This window comes from Rhinatrema bivittatum, chromosome 1 (genome assembly GCF_901001135.1).
Source record: "Rhinatrema bivittatum chromosome 1, aRhiBiv1.1, whole genome shotgun sequence".
NCBI classification, from domain to species: Eukaryota; Metazoa; Chordata; class Amphibia; order Gymnophiona; family Rhinatrematidae; genus Rhinatrema; species Rhinatrema bivittatum.
Genome location: NC_042615.1, coordinates 432,870,492 through 432,888,529, shown reverse-complemented (window position 1 = coordinate 432,888,529; position 18,038 = coordinate 432,870,492). Strand labels below are relative to the sequence as shown.

The 18,038-nt window shown below is 51.0% G+C and overlaps 1 protein-coding gene across 2 annotated transcripts in view; it reads right to left on the bottom strand.

Moving 5' to 3' along the window:
- The window catches only part of LOC115092963 (zinc finger protein 567-like), a 1,005,854-nt gene extending 988,290 nt beyond the window's left edge, over positions 1-17,564 (bottom strand). The window contains exons 1-5 of one of the 2 annotated variants that reach the window (XM_029604491.1): positions 17,098-17,564; positions 16,603-16,739; positions 15,139-15,265; positions 12,575-12,688; positions 12,303-12,416 (exon numbers count right to left, since the gene is read on the bottom strand). In XM_029604491.1, coding sequence (XP_029460351.1) covers positions 12,303-12,416; positions 12,575-12,688; positions 15,139-15,265; positions 16,603-16,617 — 370 coding nt within the window. In that variant the 5' untranslated portion in view covers positions 16,618-16,739; positions 17,098-17,564. The remainder of the gene's footprint in view (positions 1-12,302; positions 12,417-12,574; positions 12,689-15,138; positions 15,266-16,602; positions 16,740-17,097) is intronic. The other variant, XM_029604483.1, reaches the window with a different exon arrangement.
- Positions 17,565-18,038: the final 474 nt, after the last annotated feature.

Here is an 18,038-nt window from a genome sequence, read left to right as displayed (position 1 = left end):
CCAAGGGTCCACAAGCCTGAGCATTACAGATTGCCAAGTCCATGGACCCGGCGGAGGTATCTGCCCGCCAGGCCATTCCTGGGATGGCCCAGCATCTGAAAGAACAACAGACCCTCGATGCCCTGGTCTCTGCGGTACAGGGCCTGACCCAACAACTGGAAGCACTAGGGCCTATGAATCCTGCGCTGCTGTCTCCGCCTGGGGCGCAAGGTGGTCGCCCTACTCAACCCCACTCCGTCCAGGCCTCCAGAGTTGACCAGAGGCAAGTTACTCCCACACAACTCCCGGCGCCCTCTCGATACACCGGAGACGTAAAGTTGTGTCGAGGATTTCTCAGCCAGTGCCAGGTTCGCTTTTCCTTACTGCCGGCGCAGTTTCCCAGTGACCTAGTCAAGACCAGTTACATCATGTCCCTGCTCGATGGAAAGCCCCTGATCTGGGCCTCTTACCTATGGGAAAGGAGTGATCCGGTCTTTGGAGACCTGACCCGGTTCCTGTCGGCATTTCGGCAGATGTTTGACGAACCCGTCGCAAATCCACTGTGGTCTCCGAGTTGCTCCGGTTGCGGCAGGGCACGCCACAGAATTCCGCACCCTGGCCACGGAGCTGAATTGGAGAGAGGATTGCCTGCACGGGATCTTCCTGGAGGGCCTAGCCTCGCGCCTTCAAAATGAGTTGGCGGCGAGGGAACTCCCCGACGATCTCAACGGCATGATTGAGTTGGCTAATCGTGTAGACCGTCGCATGAGGTTTCGCATCCCGGTGACTAAACCAGCAAGGAGGTCCTCTCCCCCGTCCAAGAGTGCCCCTGAAGCTCCTCAGGCACCCGCCGATGAACCCATGGAGTTGGGTCGCGGGAAAGTATCTCCGCAGGATCGGCGGTGGCGCACGAAGGAGGGACTCTGCTTTTATTGCGGCACGGCGGGCCACCGAGTAGCCGCCTGTCCAGAATGACCAGGAAACTCTCGGGCCTAGGACCTGGAGGAGGTCTCTTCCTGGGCTGTACCACACCTGCACTTCCACTAACATTGCCAATATCATTAACCACGACAGAAGGAGAATTCCACACTTTAGCTCTGGTGGACTCCGGCGCTGGCGGCAATTTTATAATGAAAGGCCTGGTGGAACACTTAAAGATCCCGCAAGTCCGCCTTTCTGTTCCCATGGTCATCTCTTTGATCCAGGGGAAGCCCCTCCCAGAACAGGTGACACACACTACGATTCCTGTCCAGCTCAGGGCTGGGGTCCTGCACCAGAAACAAATCTCGTTCTACGTCCTGGAATACTCCATCCATCCGATTGTCCTAGGACTTCCGTGGCTCCAGGATCATGAGCCCCAGTTTGATTGGAAGACACTGCAGCTGGCCCTTTGGGGGCCGAATTGCCACGGCAATTGCCTCCACTCCATGGTGTCAGCATCCTGTTCCATAGCCTCCACCAGTCTCCCAGGTCTACCCGCTCCTTATGCCTCATACGCGGACGTTTTCTCTAAACAAAAGGCCGAAACACTGCCACCACATCGATCCTTCGATTGCGCCATCAATCTTCTCCCAGGGACAGAGCCTCCTCAAGGACGCACCTATGCCCTTTCTCCGGCCGAGACGCAGGCCATGAGGGAATATATTGAGGAGAATCTGGAGAGAGGAAATCCCAGTCCCCCGCAGGAGTGGGGTTCTTCTTCGTCGCCAAGAAGGACGGGAGTCTGCGTCCGTGCATTGATTATAGGGGCCTGAATGCCATAACGGTCAAGGACTGATACCCGGCTACCCCTCATCTCGAAACTCTTCGACCGTTTGCAAGGAGCACAGATCTTCTCCAAGCTTGACCTCCGGAGAGCTTACAACTTGATCCACATCAAAGAAGGCAATGAGTGGAAGATGGCCTTCAATACCCGAGACGGCCACTATGAATATTTAGTAATGCCGTTCGGGCTCTGCAATGCCCCCGCAGTGTTCCAGAACACAATGAATGAAATCCTACGCGACCTCTTGTACCGATGTGTGGTCGTATACCTGGATGACATACTGATATTTTCAGATACCCTATCCAATCACCGCCAGCACGTCATCCAAGTATTACAGCGTCTTAGAGAACACAAATTGTACGCGAAGCTGGAAAAGTGCCTTTTTGAACAAGAATCCCTTCTCTTCCACCACCAGTGGCCCTGCTGTGACGCTGAGTGCAGGAGGAGGAGCAGGCCCCAAGTAGGCCCGATGCTGGAAGGCAGCCTTTCCAGCCACTGAAGGTGAATCATAGGTGGCTCCACATCACAGGAAAGACCGGGGCTGATGACCCTTTCCCCACGGAGGGCTTGAGGTGAGATCGGTGGCCTCCGGCTTGCACGGGAGTGCTGGTGACGCCCCCCTGGCCGTTTAAAGACCTGGGCAGCGCTGTCTTCCTGCTGCAGACAGCAGCGGTAATGTCAGCGGCCTCCAGGCCACGCTGGAAGAAGTAACGCGGCTCCCGCCGCGTGTGAGACATGTTGGCAGCCTCCTGGCCGCAGGGGGGCATGGGGACATGGGGGCATGGCGGCAAGGCCCGCCGTGCCTCAGCTAGGCAGGGATGGCCCCGGAGCGCTGCGACTGCTGTGACACGGCTCCAACCATGTGGGAAGTACGTCGGTAGCCCCCGAGCTGCATAGAGAACAGCAGCGTGGCTCCCGCTACGAGGAGAGGGTGACACAGCGCGGCTCCAGCCACGAGAAGATAGCTTTGGTGGCCCGAGGCCGCAGGAAATGTTGTAGCAGCACGGCTCCTGCCATGCTGAGAAGTGACAGAGAAGAGAAAAAAGAGGTGAGATACATCCAAACAGGGCAGAATCGCAACATTCTGTGATTTGATCTTTAGAACACTTTCCACTATTTTTCCTGGCGCTGAAGTCAGGCTAACTGGTCTGTAGTTTACCAGATCGCGACACAGCACAGGGGCTCATGCTCTTGAGCAGCCGTCTGCACTTTCAACATATGTTCATCGAAAACGATATTGAAAGAATAAAATCCAGAGCATTGTCCTGGATTTGTTATAGTTTATCTAAATATCGTTTAAAAAGAAAAACAAAAGAGAATAATAAAAATAAAAACAAGATGCAGCCTTCTCCTCCAAAAACAAAAGCATCATTATAAAGCGAGTAGCAATGCCTTCTGGTGTTTGGAAACATCAATCACAAAAGCAAAGTCCAAAATACGCCGTGTCAGAATTGGAAATGCATCACGAGTAACAAAGTGAGATTATAATGAAGGGAATAATCCGAAACACAAAATAGAGAAATAATGTATTGCGCAATATACTAGTGAACATTTCACTTGTTTATGTCTCAAAAATAAAGTCCATTTCAACCTCACGGTGGTAGTTCATAACCAATGGTAGAACTCCTGTGCATACTGCAACAATTCAAGATATTTTTGTGCTTGCTGCTTAGTCGTTAGAACAAGAGACTTGTTGGCAGTAAAGACCTTTATGCCGATGCAATATAGTGCGCTCAGGTGAGCGCATAGCTTTACGCACATTTTGAACGTGTGTCCAAAACCCCTCATTCAATAAGGGGATTAGTGTGCCCAAACCAACGCCAAGTTAACAGAGCTTACCACATGTAACTTCATGTTGACGAGGCTATTAGCTATTATCCTTTGATGTAAAAAAAAAAAAAAAGTGCGCCAGATGTGCACATTTTTACTCTCAAGAATTAACGACTGCTCTGGATCAGGTGTTAATTCTTAAGAAGCCCAAAACGTTTACAGAAAAGCAGAAAATACTGCTTTTCTGAAGTTCCTCCTACTTAATATCATGGCAACATTAAGTTGGAGGAAGTGAAAAAAGGAGACCCGAAAAAAAAAATAATAAGAATAAAAAAAAAATGTCACCAGCAGTAAGGTTAGGGAAACGGATGCTCAATTAACAAACGACCATTTTCCTAATCCATGGTGTGCACAGGTTAGGAAAACAGACACTCGTAAAATTGAGCATCCGTTTTCCTAACCTGCTAACGGCCACCTCTCCTGGGTGCCTGATGCTGAGGTGCTAGGGTCACAAAATTTTCCCTAGCACCTCCTTTTTACCACTGTAGCCGATTTAAATACTAAATCGAGTGCCCAGGAGAGGTGCATCGGCGCGCGTTAAGAGAGTGGGTGCTCAATCATGACTGTCTGTTTAACGTGCGCTGATATTGCATCGGTCTGCTTGAGAGTGGCAGGAAACACTAATGAAAACTTCACACCACGTCGATGCAGCTTGGAACAAATAGGGGAAAGATGTTGACGCGCTGTAGTCCCTTTCAGAGAAAAATCATTAAATAGGAGCAATTTATGGCCTTCATAATCCAAAACAGCCAATTTTCTTACTTTAGAATACTCTATAGTATTCTAACTTTGACCGCAAAATTAAGCACTTTAGCAATCACAGATCTCGGTTTGACAGCAGCTTCCCTTACTGGGCTCACCCAGTGGACACGCTTAATGACTATGGATTTTGTTTCAAGAGACAGGCCCAGCGCTTCAGGTAACAAAACCTGTGCGAATTGCATGAGATCAGCATCCTTAACTGTTCCGGGAGACTTATAATTCACAAATTGCTCCGTCTTGATCTTCCACCAGGTCTGTCAAGTGCTTGTTTTCTTTCCGAAGCGCAGCTGACTGTATCAAAAGTTGGCTGCAGGAGATCTCTTGCGCTGCTACCCGATTTTCCAAGCCTGACAACTTTTCTGCGTGATTCGCCATACCCTCCTTAATTTCATCCATCGATGACTGCAGTTTGGATAAGCTATCTCCCAGGATCGCTGAAACACTCTTCGTGATCTCCTGAATGGTCTTCTTTTAAATCAGCTAAAGCCCGCTCCAGATCTGTTGCCACTACACCTTCTGGCTGTTTAATCTTGCCTCTGAGTGAATGGCTGGTTTTCATAAGATATAACAATAGCTGCTGATCTTCAGAGAGCAAATATGTACTGCTACTGAAAATATCAAAGTACGGAGTTATCCCCGAGAAGAATTCATATCTAAATTAAGTAAGTACCCATGAAGCTCTCTTAAGTGTGACTTCTAAGATGTCTGCCATTACTGGAAGTCTCTATCTGTCTATCTATATATTGTACATGCACACATGCACACGTACATACATACATACATACACATACAAAGTTTATTATTTAAAAGTATGATGTCCAGTTTTGTCATGTTACAGGATTGTTCTGGGAAGGGTTGTGGTGGGGGTCATAATGGTTGTTGAGGTTTCTCAGGGGGTGGTAATGGAGGTGAAAATTAATTAGGGAGAGAGTGCAAGGCTGAAGGCCTAAGGAAGTGGTTCCTAAACCTATCCTGGGGGACCTCCAGCCACTCATGTTCTTAGGGTACTGCAATAAAGGAAAATTAGTTTCTTACCTGATAATTTTCGTTCCTGTAGTACCAAGGATCAGTCCAGACACCTGGGTTGTGACTCCGCACCAGCAGATGGAGACAGAGCAAAACTTGTTGGGCATCCCTACATATAGTAAGGCGCCACCCACAGCCCGTCAGTCTTACGTAATGTCAAAGCACAAAATTGAACTCCAACTAACTAACTATATCGCCCGAAACCGGGCCGATTCAAGAACCCCCAGCTGGATCAGAACTCCCAGAACCAGAGGCCCAACAACATACAAGTAAATAAACAATAGAGACCAACCGAGCGGACTCTCCTCAACATAACGAGAACACACACAGACAACGTGGGCGGGCGCCTGGACTGATCCTTGGTACTACAGGAACGAAAATTATCAGGTAAGAAACTAATTTTCCTTTCCCTGTACGTACCAGGATCAGTCCAGACACCTGGGATGTACCAGAGCTGAATTACTGAGGGTGGGATCCATAGAGTCCCGCTCGCAGTACTCTCTCTCCGAATCCCCCAGAGTCCAGGCCCCGAACATCCAACCGTAGTGTCTAGCGAAAGTATGCAACGACTTCCAAGTCGCCGCTCTGCAAATCTCTTGCGGCGACACCTGCGAAGATTCCGCCCATGAGGCGGCTTGAGCTCGAGTCGAGTGAGCCCGAAGACCCACCGGAACAGTCTTCCCTTTGAGTATGTACGCTGAAGCAATGGCTTCCTTGAGCCAACGCGCAATCGTGGTCCGGGAAGCTGCCCCCCCGCGTTTTGGGCCCGACCACAAAACAAAAAGATGGTCCGAGACCTGAAAAGGATTCGTTACTTCCAGATAACGCAGCAAAACTCGGCGGACATCCAGTTTTTGTAACATTCTGGTATCAGACTTGGAACTCTCGTCCTCCAGAAAAGCGGGCAGCTCAACCGACTGGTTCAGATGAAAAGCTGACACCACCTTCGGAAGAAAAGAGGGAACCGTCCTCAGAGAGACTCCCGCCTCAGAAAAGCGTAAGAATGGCTCCCGACAAGATAACGCCTGTAATTCTGAAACTCGTCTCGCCGACGCTATTGCCACGAGGAACACCGCCTTCAGAGTGAGATCCTTTAACGTCGAACGCTTGATAGGCTCAAAAGGCGACGTACACAGGGCCGAAAGCACCCAATTGAGATTCCAAGAAGGACAAGGGTGACGTAACGGGGGCCGCAGATGCTTAGCTCCCCGAAGGAAACGCGCAACATCAGGATGATGCGCGAGCGACCTACCTTGTACCTTACCTCTAAGGCAACCGAGCGCTGCTACCTGGACCCTGAGAGTACTACAGGATAGACCTTTTGTAAGCCTAGCCTGGAGAAAAGCGAGGACATCAGACACGGAGGGCAACACCGGATTCAGCTCCCGCGTTCTACCCCAATCTTCAAATACCGCCCAAACCCTCACGTAGGCGAATGACGTGGAACGCTTCCGAGAACTCAGCAAGGTGGCCACCACCGCATCTGAATACCCCTTATTCTTTAATCGTTTCCTCTCAAAAGCCAGGCCGCGAGACAGAAGTGATCCGCGTCCTCCAAACAGACGGGTCCTTGACGGAGAAGAGCTGCCGCCCCTCGCAGCCGGAGAGGGGGCTCCCTTGCCAACTGCAGGAGATCCGCGAACCACGGGCGCCGCGGCCATTCGGGTGCCACCATGATCACGTCCGTTGGATGCATTTCTATTCGTCGAAGGACCTTGCCTATCAGAGGCCAAGGAGGGAACACATACAGCAGAACATCCGTGGGCCAGGGGAGCACCAGAGCATCCACCCCTTCGGCCCCTCTTTCCCTCCTTCGACTGAAGAACCTCGGGGCCCTTGCGTTCTGCACAGTGGCCATTAGGTCCATGTGTGGCCGTCCCCACCTTCTGCAGATCAGATGGTAGGCTATCTCCGGCAGCTCCCATTCCCCCGGGTCCAAGCGATGACGGCTGAGGAAATCCGCTTGGATATTGTCTACTCCGGCGATGTGGGACGCTGCGATGTTGCTTAGATTTCTTTCCGCCCAGTGCATCAGTTGTCTCGTCTGCTCCGCGACCGCCCTGCTCCGTGTTCCTCCCTGGCGGTTGATGTACGCCACCGTGGTCGCATTGTCCGACAACACTCTGACCGATTTCCCCCGAATCAGAGGGAGAAAGGACTGCAGCGCCAACAAGACCGCTCTGGTCTCCAAGCAATTGATGGACCACTGTGACTGAGCCTTGGACCACTGTCCCTGAACTGAGCGGTCCATGCACACCGCCCCCCAGCCGGATAAGCTGGCATCCGTCGTGACTACCGTCCAGGCGGGCATGATCAGGGACACTCCGCGGGTCAGATTGCCGGAGCTGAGCCACCACTGTAGACTGGATCTCGCCTGATCCGTGAGAGAGAGCGGAAGGTGAAACTCCTCCGACACCGGCCGCCATCGGGAGAGCAATGCGGATTGCAATGGCCGTAGATGAGCAAAAGCCCAGGGAACCAGCGCCAACGTCGACGCCATCGACCCCAGGACCATGAGATGATCGCAGACCTGAGGGTGCCGCAGGGATAACAACCTGTGTACCTGACCCTGAAGCTTGCACACCCGCTCCTGGGACAGGAACACTCTGCCCTGCTGTGTGTCGAACAGCGTCCCCAGGTAATGGAGAGTCTGGGTGGGAACCAACCGACTTTTGGAGAGATTGACCACCCACCCGAGTGAGCGCAACAGCTGCAGGACCCTGTCGACCGCTTGCCTGTATTGAACTTCCGTCTTGGCCCGGATGAGCCAATCGTCCAAGTAGGGATGTACCAGGAATCCCTCTTTTCGAAGCACGGCTGCCACCACCACCATTACCTTTGTAAACGTCCGCGGCGCGGTGGCAAGGCCAAAGGGAAGGGCCTGGAATTGATAATGCCTGCCCAGGATACAGAAACGCAGGAACCGCTGATGGCTCGGCAGAATGCCGATATGAAGGTAAGCCTCCGTGAGGTCCAGAGACGCCAGGTATTCGCCCGGTCGCACTGACGCAATCACCGACCGGATTGTCTCCATCTTGAAGCGTGGCACACGAAGACACCTGTTGACTCCTTTCAGGTCTAGAATGGGTCTGAACGTACCCTCTTTCTTTGGTACGATGAAGTAGATGGAGTACCGTCCCCGTCGGTGTTGCCCCAATGGGACAGGAACGATCGCGCCCAGGTCTTCTAATCGACCCAGCATATCCCGGACAGCCGCTTGTTTGCTGTGGCCCCCGCAGGGGGAGACCAAAAATTTTTCCGCTGGAACCCGTGCAAAATCTAAAGCGTAACCTTGTCTTATCACGCTGAGGACCCACTGATCCGACGTTATCTTGGTCCATTCCCCGTAAAATCGTCCCAGCCTGGCTCCTACGACTGGCACGGCCACCGGAACCGACGGCAGGGAATGGACCATCCGTATCTCATTGCGAGGCCTTTGGGCCCGACCCTGACGCGGGACCGTCTTGCCTGCCGAACTTTCTCCCACGAAAGGACTGAGTCCACGACGATGCTCTCGAGGAGCCCGCCCCAGCACGGTAGGAGGGACCCGAAGACCTCTGAGAACGCGACTTCCTCGGCCCCCGAAAGCGGGCCCTACTGGGGAAAGATGTCCTGTTTCTGTGCCTGTCCTCCGGCAACTTGAATGCCCTGTTCTCACCAAGCGACTGCATCAAGTCGTCCAGCTCCTTACCGAACAGCAACTTACCTTTGAACGGGAGGGAGCCCAGATGAGCCTTTGAGGACCCATCCGCTGCCCAATTTCGGAGCCAAAGCAGCCGGCGTGCAGAAACAGCCGAGACCATGGCCCTGGCCGACGTCCGCAGGAGATCATGCATGGCATCCGCACTATAGGCGATTACCGCCTCCAGGTGGTCCGCCTGTGCCGCCTCTTCTCCCGAGAGTCCTGCGTTGGCCTGAAGGACCTGAGCCCAGCGTAAACCGGCCCATAACACGAAATTACTGCAAATAGCCGCGCGGACTCCCAAGGCCGAAGCTTCGAAAACTTTCTTGAGCTGTGCCTCAAGCTTCCAATCCTGGATATCCTTAAGAGCCGTAGCCCCTGTGACTGGAATCGTGGATCATTTCGTCACTGCCGAGACCGCAGCATCTACCCTGGGAAAACGCAAAATGTCCAGCGCATCCTCCGGTAAGGGATACAGCTTATCCATAGCTTTACTGACCTTCAGGCCCAATTCCGGAGTGTCCCATTCACGGAACAGGATATCGGTCGCCGAGAAGTGGAATGGAAAAGCCACCGCCGGCCCCGTCAGGCCTAACAGCACCGGGTCCATCTTGGCGTCTGTGCGAGATCCCACCGGGGGGCATCTACTCCGACTTCCCGAAGTATAGCCGGGATCAGCGGCGCCAGCTCTTCCTTCCGAAACAATCTGACGACCTTGGGGTCGTCTCCTTCCACTGCTGGCGTTCCTTTGGCCGTCCCGGGACGCTCCGCCCCCTGGTCAGCGGGAGTGCCGGGGCCCTCTGGAGTCCCGTCCGGGTCTTCCTCCGCTGACGAGACCGAATCCGATTCGGTGTCCTGGGGGATCCCCCTCAAGGACCGGCGCTCCCTGGGCGGGCCCGCGGGCCTCTGAGGGCCCTCTCCCGCCATCTTCTTCCTGGGATCTCCCTTCCCAGATCTTCTCTTCCGTTTTGTTCTTTTATATTTTAGCAGCTGCTGTAGTAAGCTCGCGAATCCGGAAGAAAAGGAGGCCTCCGAATCCGAGGAGGCCTCTTCGGAAGGTCGACTCGTTGGCGATTCATCCCCCCCCGGGGGCCCGCTGCTGCAGGGAAAGCGCGGGAGGCCACGCAGCCTCCTCCACGGCCTTTCTCGTTGCCTCACGAACCGTCGACAAGATGGCCGCCGTTCCCGCGCTAAGCGGGAACGGCTCCGAACTGCCACCTACATCCAGCCCTTCGCGCGGCGGCAAACGCGGCGGTCGAGTCCGGACCCCCCGACCGCTCTCGGACGGCCCCTCGCCCCCCGAGACGCAGGTCGTACAGAGCCCGTCTCTCGACACTCTCGCACACGCCGAGCCGCACGATCGGCATGAGGCCCCTCGCGGCATTAGTGCCCTGCTGCGGCGCGCGGTCGGGCACTCCGGAGAAACCAATATAAAATCAAAAATTAAAAAATTAGAAGGAACCACGCGATCCGGCAGCCCCCCCCCCCCCCCCCGGCGAACCACACGGAGCGAGAGAGCGGCAAGCCGGCACAGCAAGAAAATACAAAACAAACTTTTTTTTTTTTTTTTTACTTGATGCTGGCCCTGGTCCTGATCCTTCCTCTCCAATGGGGGTCAGTGAACCGGGCTCCCCGGTGTCACCCCCGACGCTGCTGCCAGGAAAGGCCGGGCTCTCAGCCCTCAGCAGCGGCCTCAACCAGGGGGGGATGGTCCCCTCAGAACCTTCCAACCCCCCTGGGAGGCTTCCAGGACCTGGGCGATATCCTCTTCTGCTTGAAGACAAATTGAATTACCTTATTCTCCTTTTTTTTTTTTTTTCAAATCCAAAACCCCTGACTAGCTAACCACTAACCAGGATCACCAGAGACTGTGGGTGGACCTGCCCCATCTGCTGGAGACAGAGAAAGACTGACGGGCTGTGGGTGGCGCCTTACTATATGTAGGGATGCCCGACAAGTTTTGCTCTGTCTCCATCTGCTGGTGCGGAGTCACAACCCAGGTGTCTGGACTGATCCTGGTACGTACAGGGAAATAGGTTTCTGTGGGACTGCCTCAGGGCTTGTGGTGTGTGTGATGGCTCACAAACCCTATGCAGACTGCAGAAAGATGGACAATTTTGCAGCCCAAGGAGCAGAGGAGGGAGGAGAGAGAAAGAAAGGAGAAGATTGGGAGTGGGGATGGGAGGGGGTGAGCCAAAGAAAGGACTGATACTGGGCGGGGTGGTGGGCAGAGTAGAGGATAGGGAGCTGCAACTGCCGAGGAGGAGGTCGTAGGGGAGAGGCGGATGTTGCTGGGCAGGTGGCGAGGAGGAGGGGAGCGAAGGTATTAGATGAGTGGGAGAGATAAGGGAAGCTGCTGGACAAGAAGTGGACAGAGGAGAGAAACAGGAATGCAGGACAAGTAGTGGGGAGAGAGAAAGAGGGGGCCCATGGTGAGTGGGGGGAGGATGCACGGCATGGAATGGCGAGGGAGAGAGAGTTTGGGATGCAGGGGGAGAGAAAGAGGGCAATGCTGGATAGGAGAGAAAAAAAAAAGAGAGAGAGGCATTTTACTGGAGCTACCACCACCAGAGGAACAGTTCTCCTGTGCCACCGAAGGAGAAAGCGCTGTGCCAGAGCAACCACTGCTAAGTTTAGGGAGGGGAGGGAGTAATAATCTGCCCCGGCTACAGAAAAAGCTGGTCCTGGCACGGAGGATAATTAAAGGAAATTTTAAAACAATCCTGGAATGCAAAGCTTTTGAAGTTTAAATAATCTGACACTATGGAACTGACATGACTCTCAGATGTGGGTTTCCATAAAATTATACTGCTTGTCACCTTTTCATTCCCTTTAAACCTCTCTCCCCACAAGCCCTTTCCCTTCACATTATCACTGAATGACCTTTATAATTCACTTATATTTGCTGATAACATCATCCTTTTCTCATAAATAAATTCCATTTTGAGCCAAGAAAGGGAATATTAGCTCCTGAAAGCTAGTCAATAAATGAATTGTTAGTCCAATAAAAAGCTTTCATCTTATAAATTTTTATATAACCTTTATTTTAGTGGCCAGGGTCGGCATCTGTCCAAATCCATCCCTGCTCACTGGTCCTGCTCCCTCCGCATCCCCTGCAGCTCTCCCAGTCCCAGAATCCTGTCAGTGCCCCTCAGCCAGCCGCACCCATCCAAAGTAGGGAAACAGAGACAGGATGACAGCCTCTTGCTCTCTCTGTGCTGAATTCCCAAAGGTGTCCAGGAGAAATGTGATACTTGCCTGATACTGGAGTGTGAATCTCTTCAGTCACCTCTGATTCAGGAGGATCCAGGAAGGGCAGATCTTCCTCTTGTTTAATGCTCAGTGAGAACACAGACGTTACAACTGGAAGGCCTGTGATGAGAAAACAATCATGTCCTGGAAGGATTCACAGAGGACCTGCTAATATTACATTAGGAAAGGGATTTTAAGTCTCCAAAGGTTCAGTGTTAATGATTCATCTCCTGTGATCTGAAAATGTAAAGCTCTTTAAATCCAGAACATTTACTTACTAATGGGGGGGTCCTTCGTGTTTTCTTCTCCCTCCCACTCACAGTGCTGAGTGAAATATTTCTCTTCTTCCTTTTTAATCTTGAATATTACATCAGGATTAACAATTGAATAACCTGTCAATAAAAGGAGCAACATTACATTTTTAATTCTAGTTTTAGAACACCTGGGGTTTCATCTGTTTCCTGTTCTGCTGGAACAGTGGGAGTGTGTGCATCCTTGGATGTGTGTGTGCACGAGAAAACGTGGTTGCAGCTGACCACTTGATACAAATTAAACCTGGGAGGATTTGTGGTGCAGTCATTTCAATTCAAGACTCTCCAAAGTGGAGGCATTACAGGTGCCAACTTTCTCTGCAAGCATGAGCCCTCCTGGAGAGGAGGAATCCTAACTTCTTATTAGCAGCATCCGAGAAAGAAACCCCAAGTCTTAAAACTGTTGTGTTTGGCAGCCCGCGGGCTGCTCCTGCAGACTACCACACTCATCCTCCTGTTTGGGCTGCTAGTCCCCGACACACTCATACCTCTTCCCACGGTGAGACGCTGACCAACCTCCACACGGTAAGACGACCGCAACCACTGGCGCTTCCCCTTAGGCATACGTGTGCCTGACTCGGCCTGATTTAAAGGGCTTGCAGCTGGAAAAGCCGTGGCGCCTCTGGTTGACGACAGATGGCGGGGCCTCTGAAAGGCCCTTGTTGGCTCTGTTTCGATGCCTCAGCAAAAGGTCCGTCTACTCCAGAGTAGAGCATGTTACTCCAGCGTCCTGTCTTCGGTTCCAGCCTTTTCTTCAGTCTTCATCTCCTTCTTCATTGCCCACCTGCTCGTCTCCTTGCCCCCCTACCCTACATATCCGTCCCTCCTCTCCTCTCGGACAGATACCTGGTGTGACCATTGCCTGATCTCGGATATGCCTGAGCGCGGCCTGCCTTTGACCTTTGCCCGGACCTCAGACTTGCCTAACCCCCACCTGCCTATGACCCAGGCTCTGCAAGGACCATCACTTCTGCCATTAGCAGAGACCCCCACCTAAGAACTGCCAGCCCCGGCACCCAAAGGCTCAACCTGAGGAGACCGAGGGCTGGTATAGGCAAACGTCCCGCCAGCTCTCTGCTTCGCCTGGATCCACCTACTGATGGGTGGGAACCTGCAGGGCTCTTCCCTGCCTTGGCCCAAAGATCCACAGACGCAACAAAAATTTAAAAGATAACACCATCTAGAGCAGGGCTGGGCTAAGGAAAATTGGTTCTTGTCTGCTAATTTTCCTTCCTTAAGTCCCACAGATCAGTCCAGATGAATGGGTTTTTCTCCCCAACCCACAAATGGAGACAGAGAACAAAAGCTTCACTGTAGTGTGGTACTTAAGCCAGTGTGCCACCTACAGTCACTCAGAATAAACTTATATCCAAGAACATTAAGACTCCCAAAGTGCCCCTCCCCCACCCACCCATATGAAACAAGCAAGTGAAGACCCAGCACCAGACAGGAACCTGAACAGGACTCTGACATAATTACCCACAGAACAGAGAGGTCTTCTGAAATCCAGGGAGGGACTCTGGACTGATCTGAAGGACTTAAGGAATGAAAATTAGCAGGCAAAAACCAATTTCTCCTTTCTTTGTCCCCAGATCAGCTCACATGAGTGAGATGTACCCAAGCATATACAGACATAATCACACACGCCTCAGAGACAGGCATGCTGTCACACAGATTCAGACAGACATGCTGTCACACACATACATATGCACACAGACATGCTCTCTCTCTCTCACACACACACACACATACAGACACACAGACATGCTCTCTCTCTCACACACACACACAGACATGCTCTCTCTCTCTCTCTCTCACACACACACACACACACACACACACAGACATGCTCTCTCTCTCTCACACACACACACACACACACAGACATGCTCTCTCTCTCTCACACACACACACACACACGCTTGGTTCCTCTCCCCTCCCCTTCAGACATATTCTCCTCCTCCCTTCAGAAGCAGAAGTCCAGTGGGCAGCTTCCTCTTCTCGAGGCCGTGGGGGCTGATACCGCACTGTTCCCTACATCTTTTCGGGGGGTGGGGGTGGGGGGGGAGCAGAGCACTGGTTGCTCCTCTTGTGCTCCAACACCGCGCGGGCCCAGGGCTTATGCTTCCTCTTCCTGCCACAGCGCAGAGGATGTGCTGTCCTTTACTCTACCCGTGACTGCATGGCCTCTCCTTCTTCCTGCTCGCACAGACCCAAGCCTTTATTTCCGGGCTGTGCGGGCGGGAAAGAAAAACCATACTGTCACCGACCCCAAATTGGTGGCACTCTAGGCCGGGGGTGAGCAAATGTTTTGAGCCACGGCCCCCTCTTCCATCCATACAATGTGTTGAGCTCCCTACCTACATATTGTGTATATAATATACACTCACTACGCCTTTGCACCAGGAACCAGGCCCTAAATTTTAGATGGCCACAGGACTTGGCATTTGGGATTCTTCCAGCCCTGATAAAATGGCAGCTCCCATCCTGCAATGTATCTGAGAGGGAGATGATAGAAAAGGCAGATTTACCTTGTGACACGAGGATGCCGTGAATCTCCTTGATGACCTTCTTGTACAGCTCCTTCTGCCTTTCTCCCAGAATGCCCCACTCCACTTCCAAGAAATAAGCAGCGACGTCACCGAATGTGACTGATGCCTGGAACAGCAAACAGGACACCCTCAGCCCCTCTCCCTCCAGCTTCATTATAATGTGTGCAATAAATTGTGTTACATGGCCTCTGTCAGTGAGATCAGCTGTCCAGTATATTATAACATGAAGAGAGCTGCGTTCTCTTAAATCTCCTCTATATTTATAGACTGTCTACTCTCCAGATAAATATTGGAAAGCTTGGGTGTTGGTTTATTCAGCAGCTGTAAGGAGGTGGAGTCATCAGCACATGTGGACTAGAGAATCAGTCTGTGTGGGATGGATGAAGGAGGTGGAGGCACAGCAAGAGCTCAACAGATGGGAGGAACAGAGGCTGGTGAGTTAGGGTCTGAAGGCAAGAAAGTAGAGAGGATTGGGCTCAGGCGTGAGAAGTGTGTGGAAGTGAGAGACAGTAAAGAGAATGTGCATATATTTGTATGTGTACACATGTGAAAGTATGTGCATGTTTGTGTGTGCATCCATGTGTGAGGGGTGTGTGTGTGTATGTTCATGATTGTGAATGTGAATGTGTACACATATGTGAGTTTGCATGTGCTAGGTGTAGTGTGCTTGGATTTCAGCAATGCTCTTGGCACAGTTTAGCAAAGACCACATAAATAAACTTAGCACCCTTGGTATGGTCCCTAATGAGACTGACTGGGTTAGATTCTGGTTGAATGAGAGGTGACAAAGGGTATTGGTATATGGAGCTTAATCATTAGGAGAGGAGTGTTATTTGCTGTATGCTACAGGGATTGGTCTTCAAATTGGTTCTTTTAACATTTCATGTGTGACATTATGGAAGGATTGTTGTGAAATGTTTGTCTTTTAGTGGAGGATAGCAAAATTTGCAACAGGGAAGACTACCATGAAGATATGGCATTCATAAGGAGGGATCTAGCGGTCTAAAGTCTAAGATTTAATGCTAAAAATTGCAGTCATGTATTTGGGTTGCAGCCTAGAAGGTAAAATTCTAAGTACACGTCAAGAGTGGGATCTGGGGGTGATTGTGTCAGACGATCTTAAAGTGGCCAAGCAGGTGAATAAGGTGACGGTGAAAGCCAGAAAGATGCTTGGATGCATAGGGAGAGGAATGGTCAGCAGAAAAAGGGAGGTGATAGTGCCTCTGTATAGGTTCCTGGTGAGACCTCATTTGGAATACTGTGTACAGTTCTGGAGACCGCACCTTCAAAGCATATAAACAGGACAGAGTTGGTCCAGAGATTGGCTACTAAAATGTTTAGTGGTCTTCATTTTAAAGCATATAGGGTAATATAAAAAATCTAAACACCTATATTCTAGAGGAAAGGCAAGTTAGGGGAAATACAATAGATGAATCTAAATACCTCCAAAGTTTCCATGCACAGGAGGCTCTAGAACAAGGGGTCATGGGATGCGAGTGGAAGTGGGAAGAATCAGGAATATATTTCTTTAGATGCATGGAACAGCCTTCTTGTGCAGGTGGTGGAGCCAAGGACAGTATCTGAATTCAAGAAAGGATGGAATAAACACAAACAATCTCTGAGGGCGTGGAAGGGATTGTAAAACTGGTGTCCATGGCCAGACTAGATAAGAGTGTATGGTCTTTCTCTGTCATCACATTTCTATATTCTATATTTGAATGCTTGTGTGAGCCTGTATGAGAGTAACACTGTGTTCATGTGAGAAAGTCTGCATTAACCCCCTCCTCTCGGCTAATAATCTCTGCTGATCTGAGGCTAACCAGAACTCACAACCTTCCCAGATATGTAAAGATCTTTGCACTGTGCAATGAGGAAGGAAGGCTGGAAGAGCTGCACAGGGAAAAGTTTTCCTTTAAGTGCGGATACAGAATTTCTTACCTGCTTAGAAACCAGGGCAGACATTTTGCTTCTGTTTTACCTCTGAATTCTGCAGCTGCAGGAACGGATTCAGGCTGGAGATTTCTGTTCCTGGTCAGCTGCTGAGAAAAATGAAAAGGTGAGGAAGTGGCTGGGCCGATTCTTAAAGATGTCAGATCGTCCCTCCTCTCCCCCTCTGCAGATCTGGGGTTTGTAGGTATTTCCAGTTCTGGGAAAGTAGAAAGTTTCTACTTTTATTCTGTCTTTTCTGTTAGAGGAAGAGAAAGCTATCTCCACTGCTGAGGTCATGCTGTTTTCCCGAGTGCATGCTGGGGAGCTCCTGCCTCCTTAAGGTGGATCTGCAGAGATAGTGCTGGTGGGATACAGGAATGGCAGCAGGAAACCCATTCTGTTAAACATACAGTATACATACCAGGATTACAGGCTGTGAAATCACAATGTATCCATACATAAAATAACAAAATACATATTAGGATGGATTTTTATTTGTATTTATTGTAAACTGCGTTCATTTTATTATGATAAGCGGTTAAATAAGATAAATAAACTAAACCTAGAAATGACATGCTGCATCGAGCTCGGCATCCTGTCCCCTGACAGTTCCAGTCAGGGTCACAAGTACCCAGCCTGGAACTGTGTATTTCTTATTAATTACCATTTCTAACTAATTACTATTTCTTATTAATTACCATACCAGGGGAACTTTTGAGTTGTGGCCACCCTGAGATTGCTGTTGATTAGCAGAGAGGGGAAAACAGGACTAAAGCACAGTAATTTTCTCTGTTCTGCTCCTTCCTTACTAATCCATACTCTCTTTCTGCCAACATTGCTATTTTCCGCTTCTGAAGGATGACCCCCAACATTCTTCCTCTGCTTCCCTCCCTGACTCCAGCATGCCTTTTGCTCCCGCCCCCTGTAGGTTACAGCTCGCTGCACTTTAT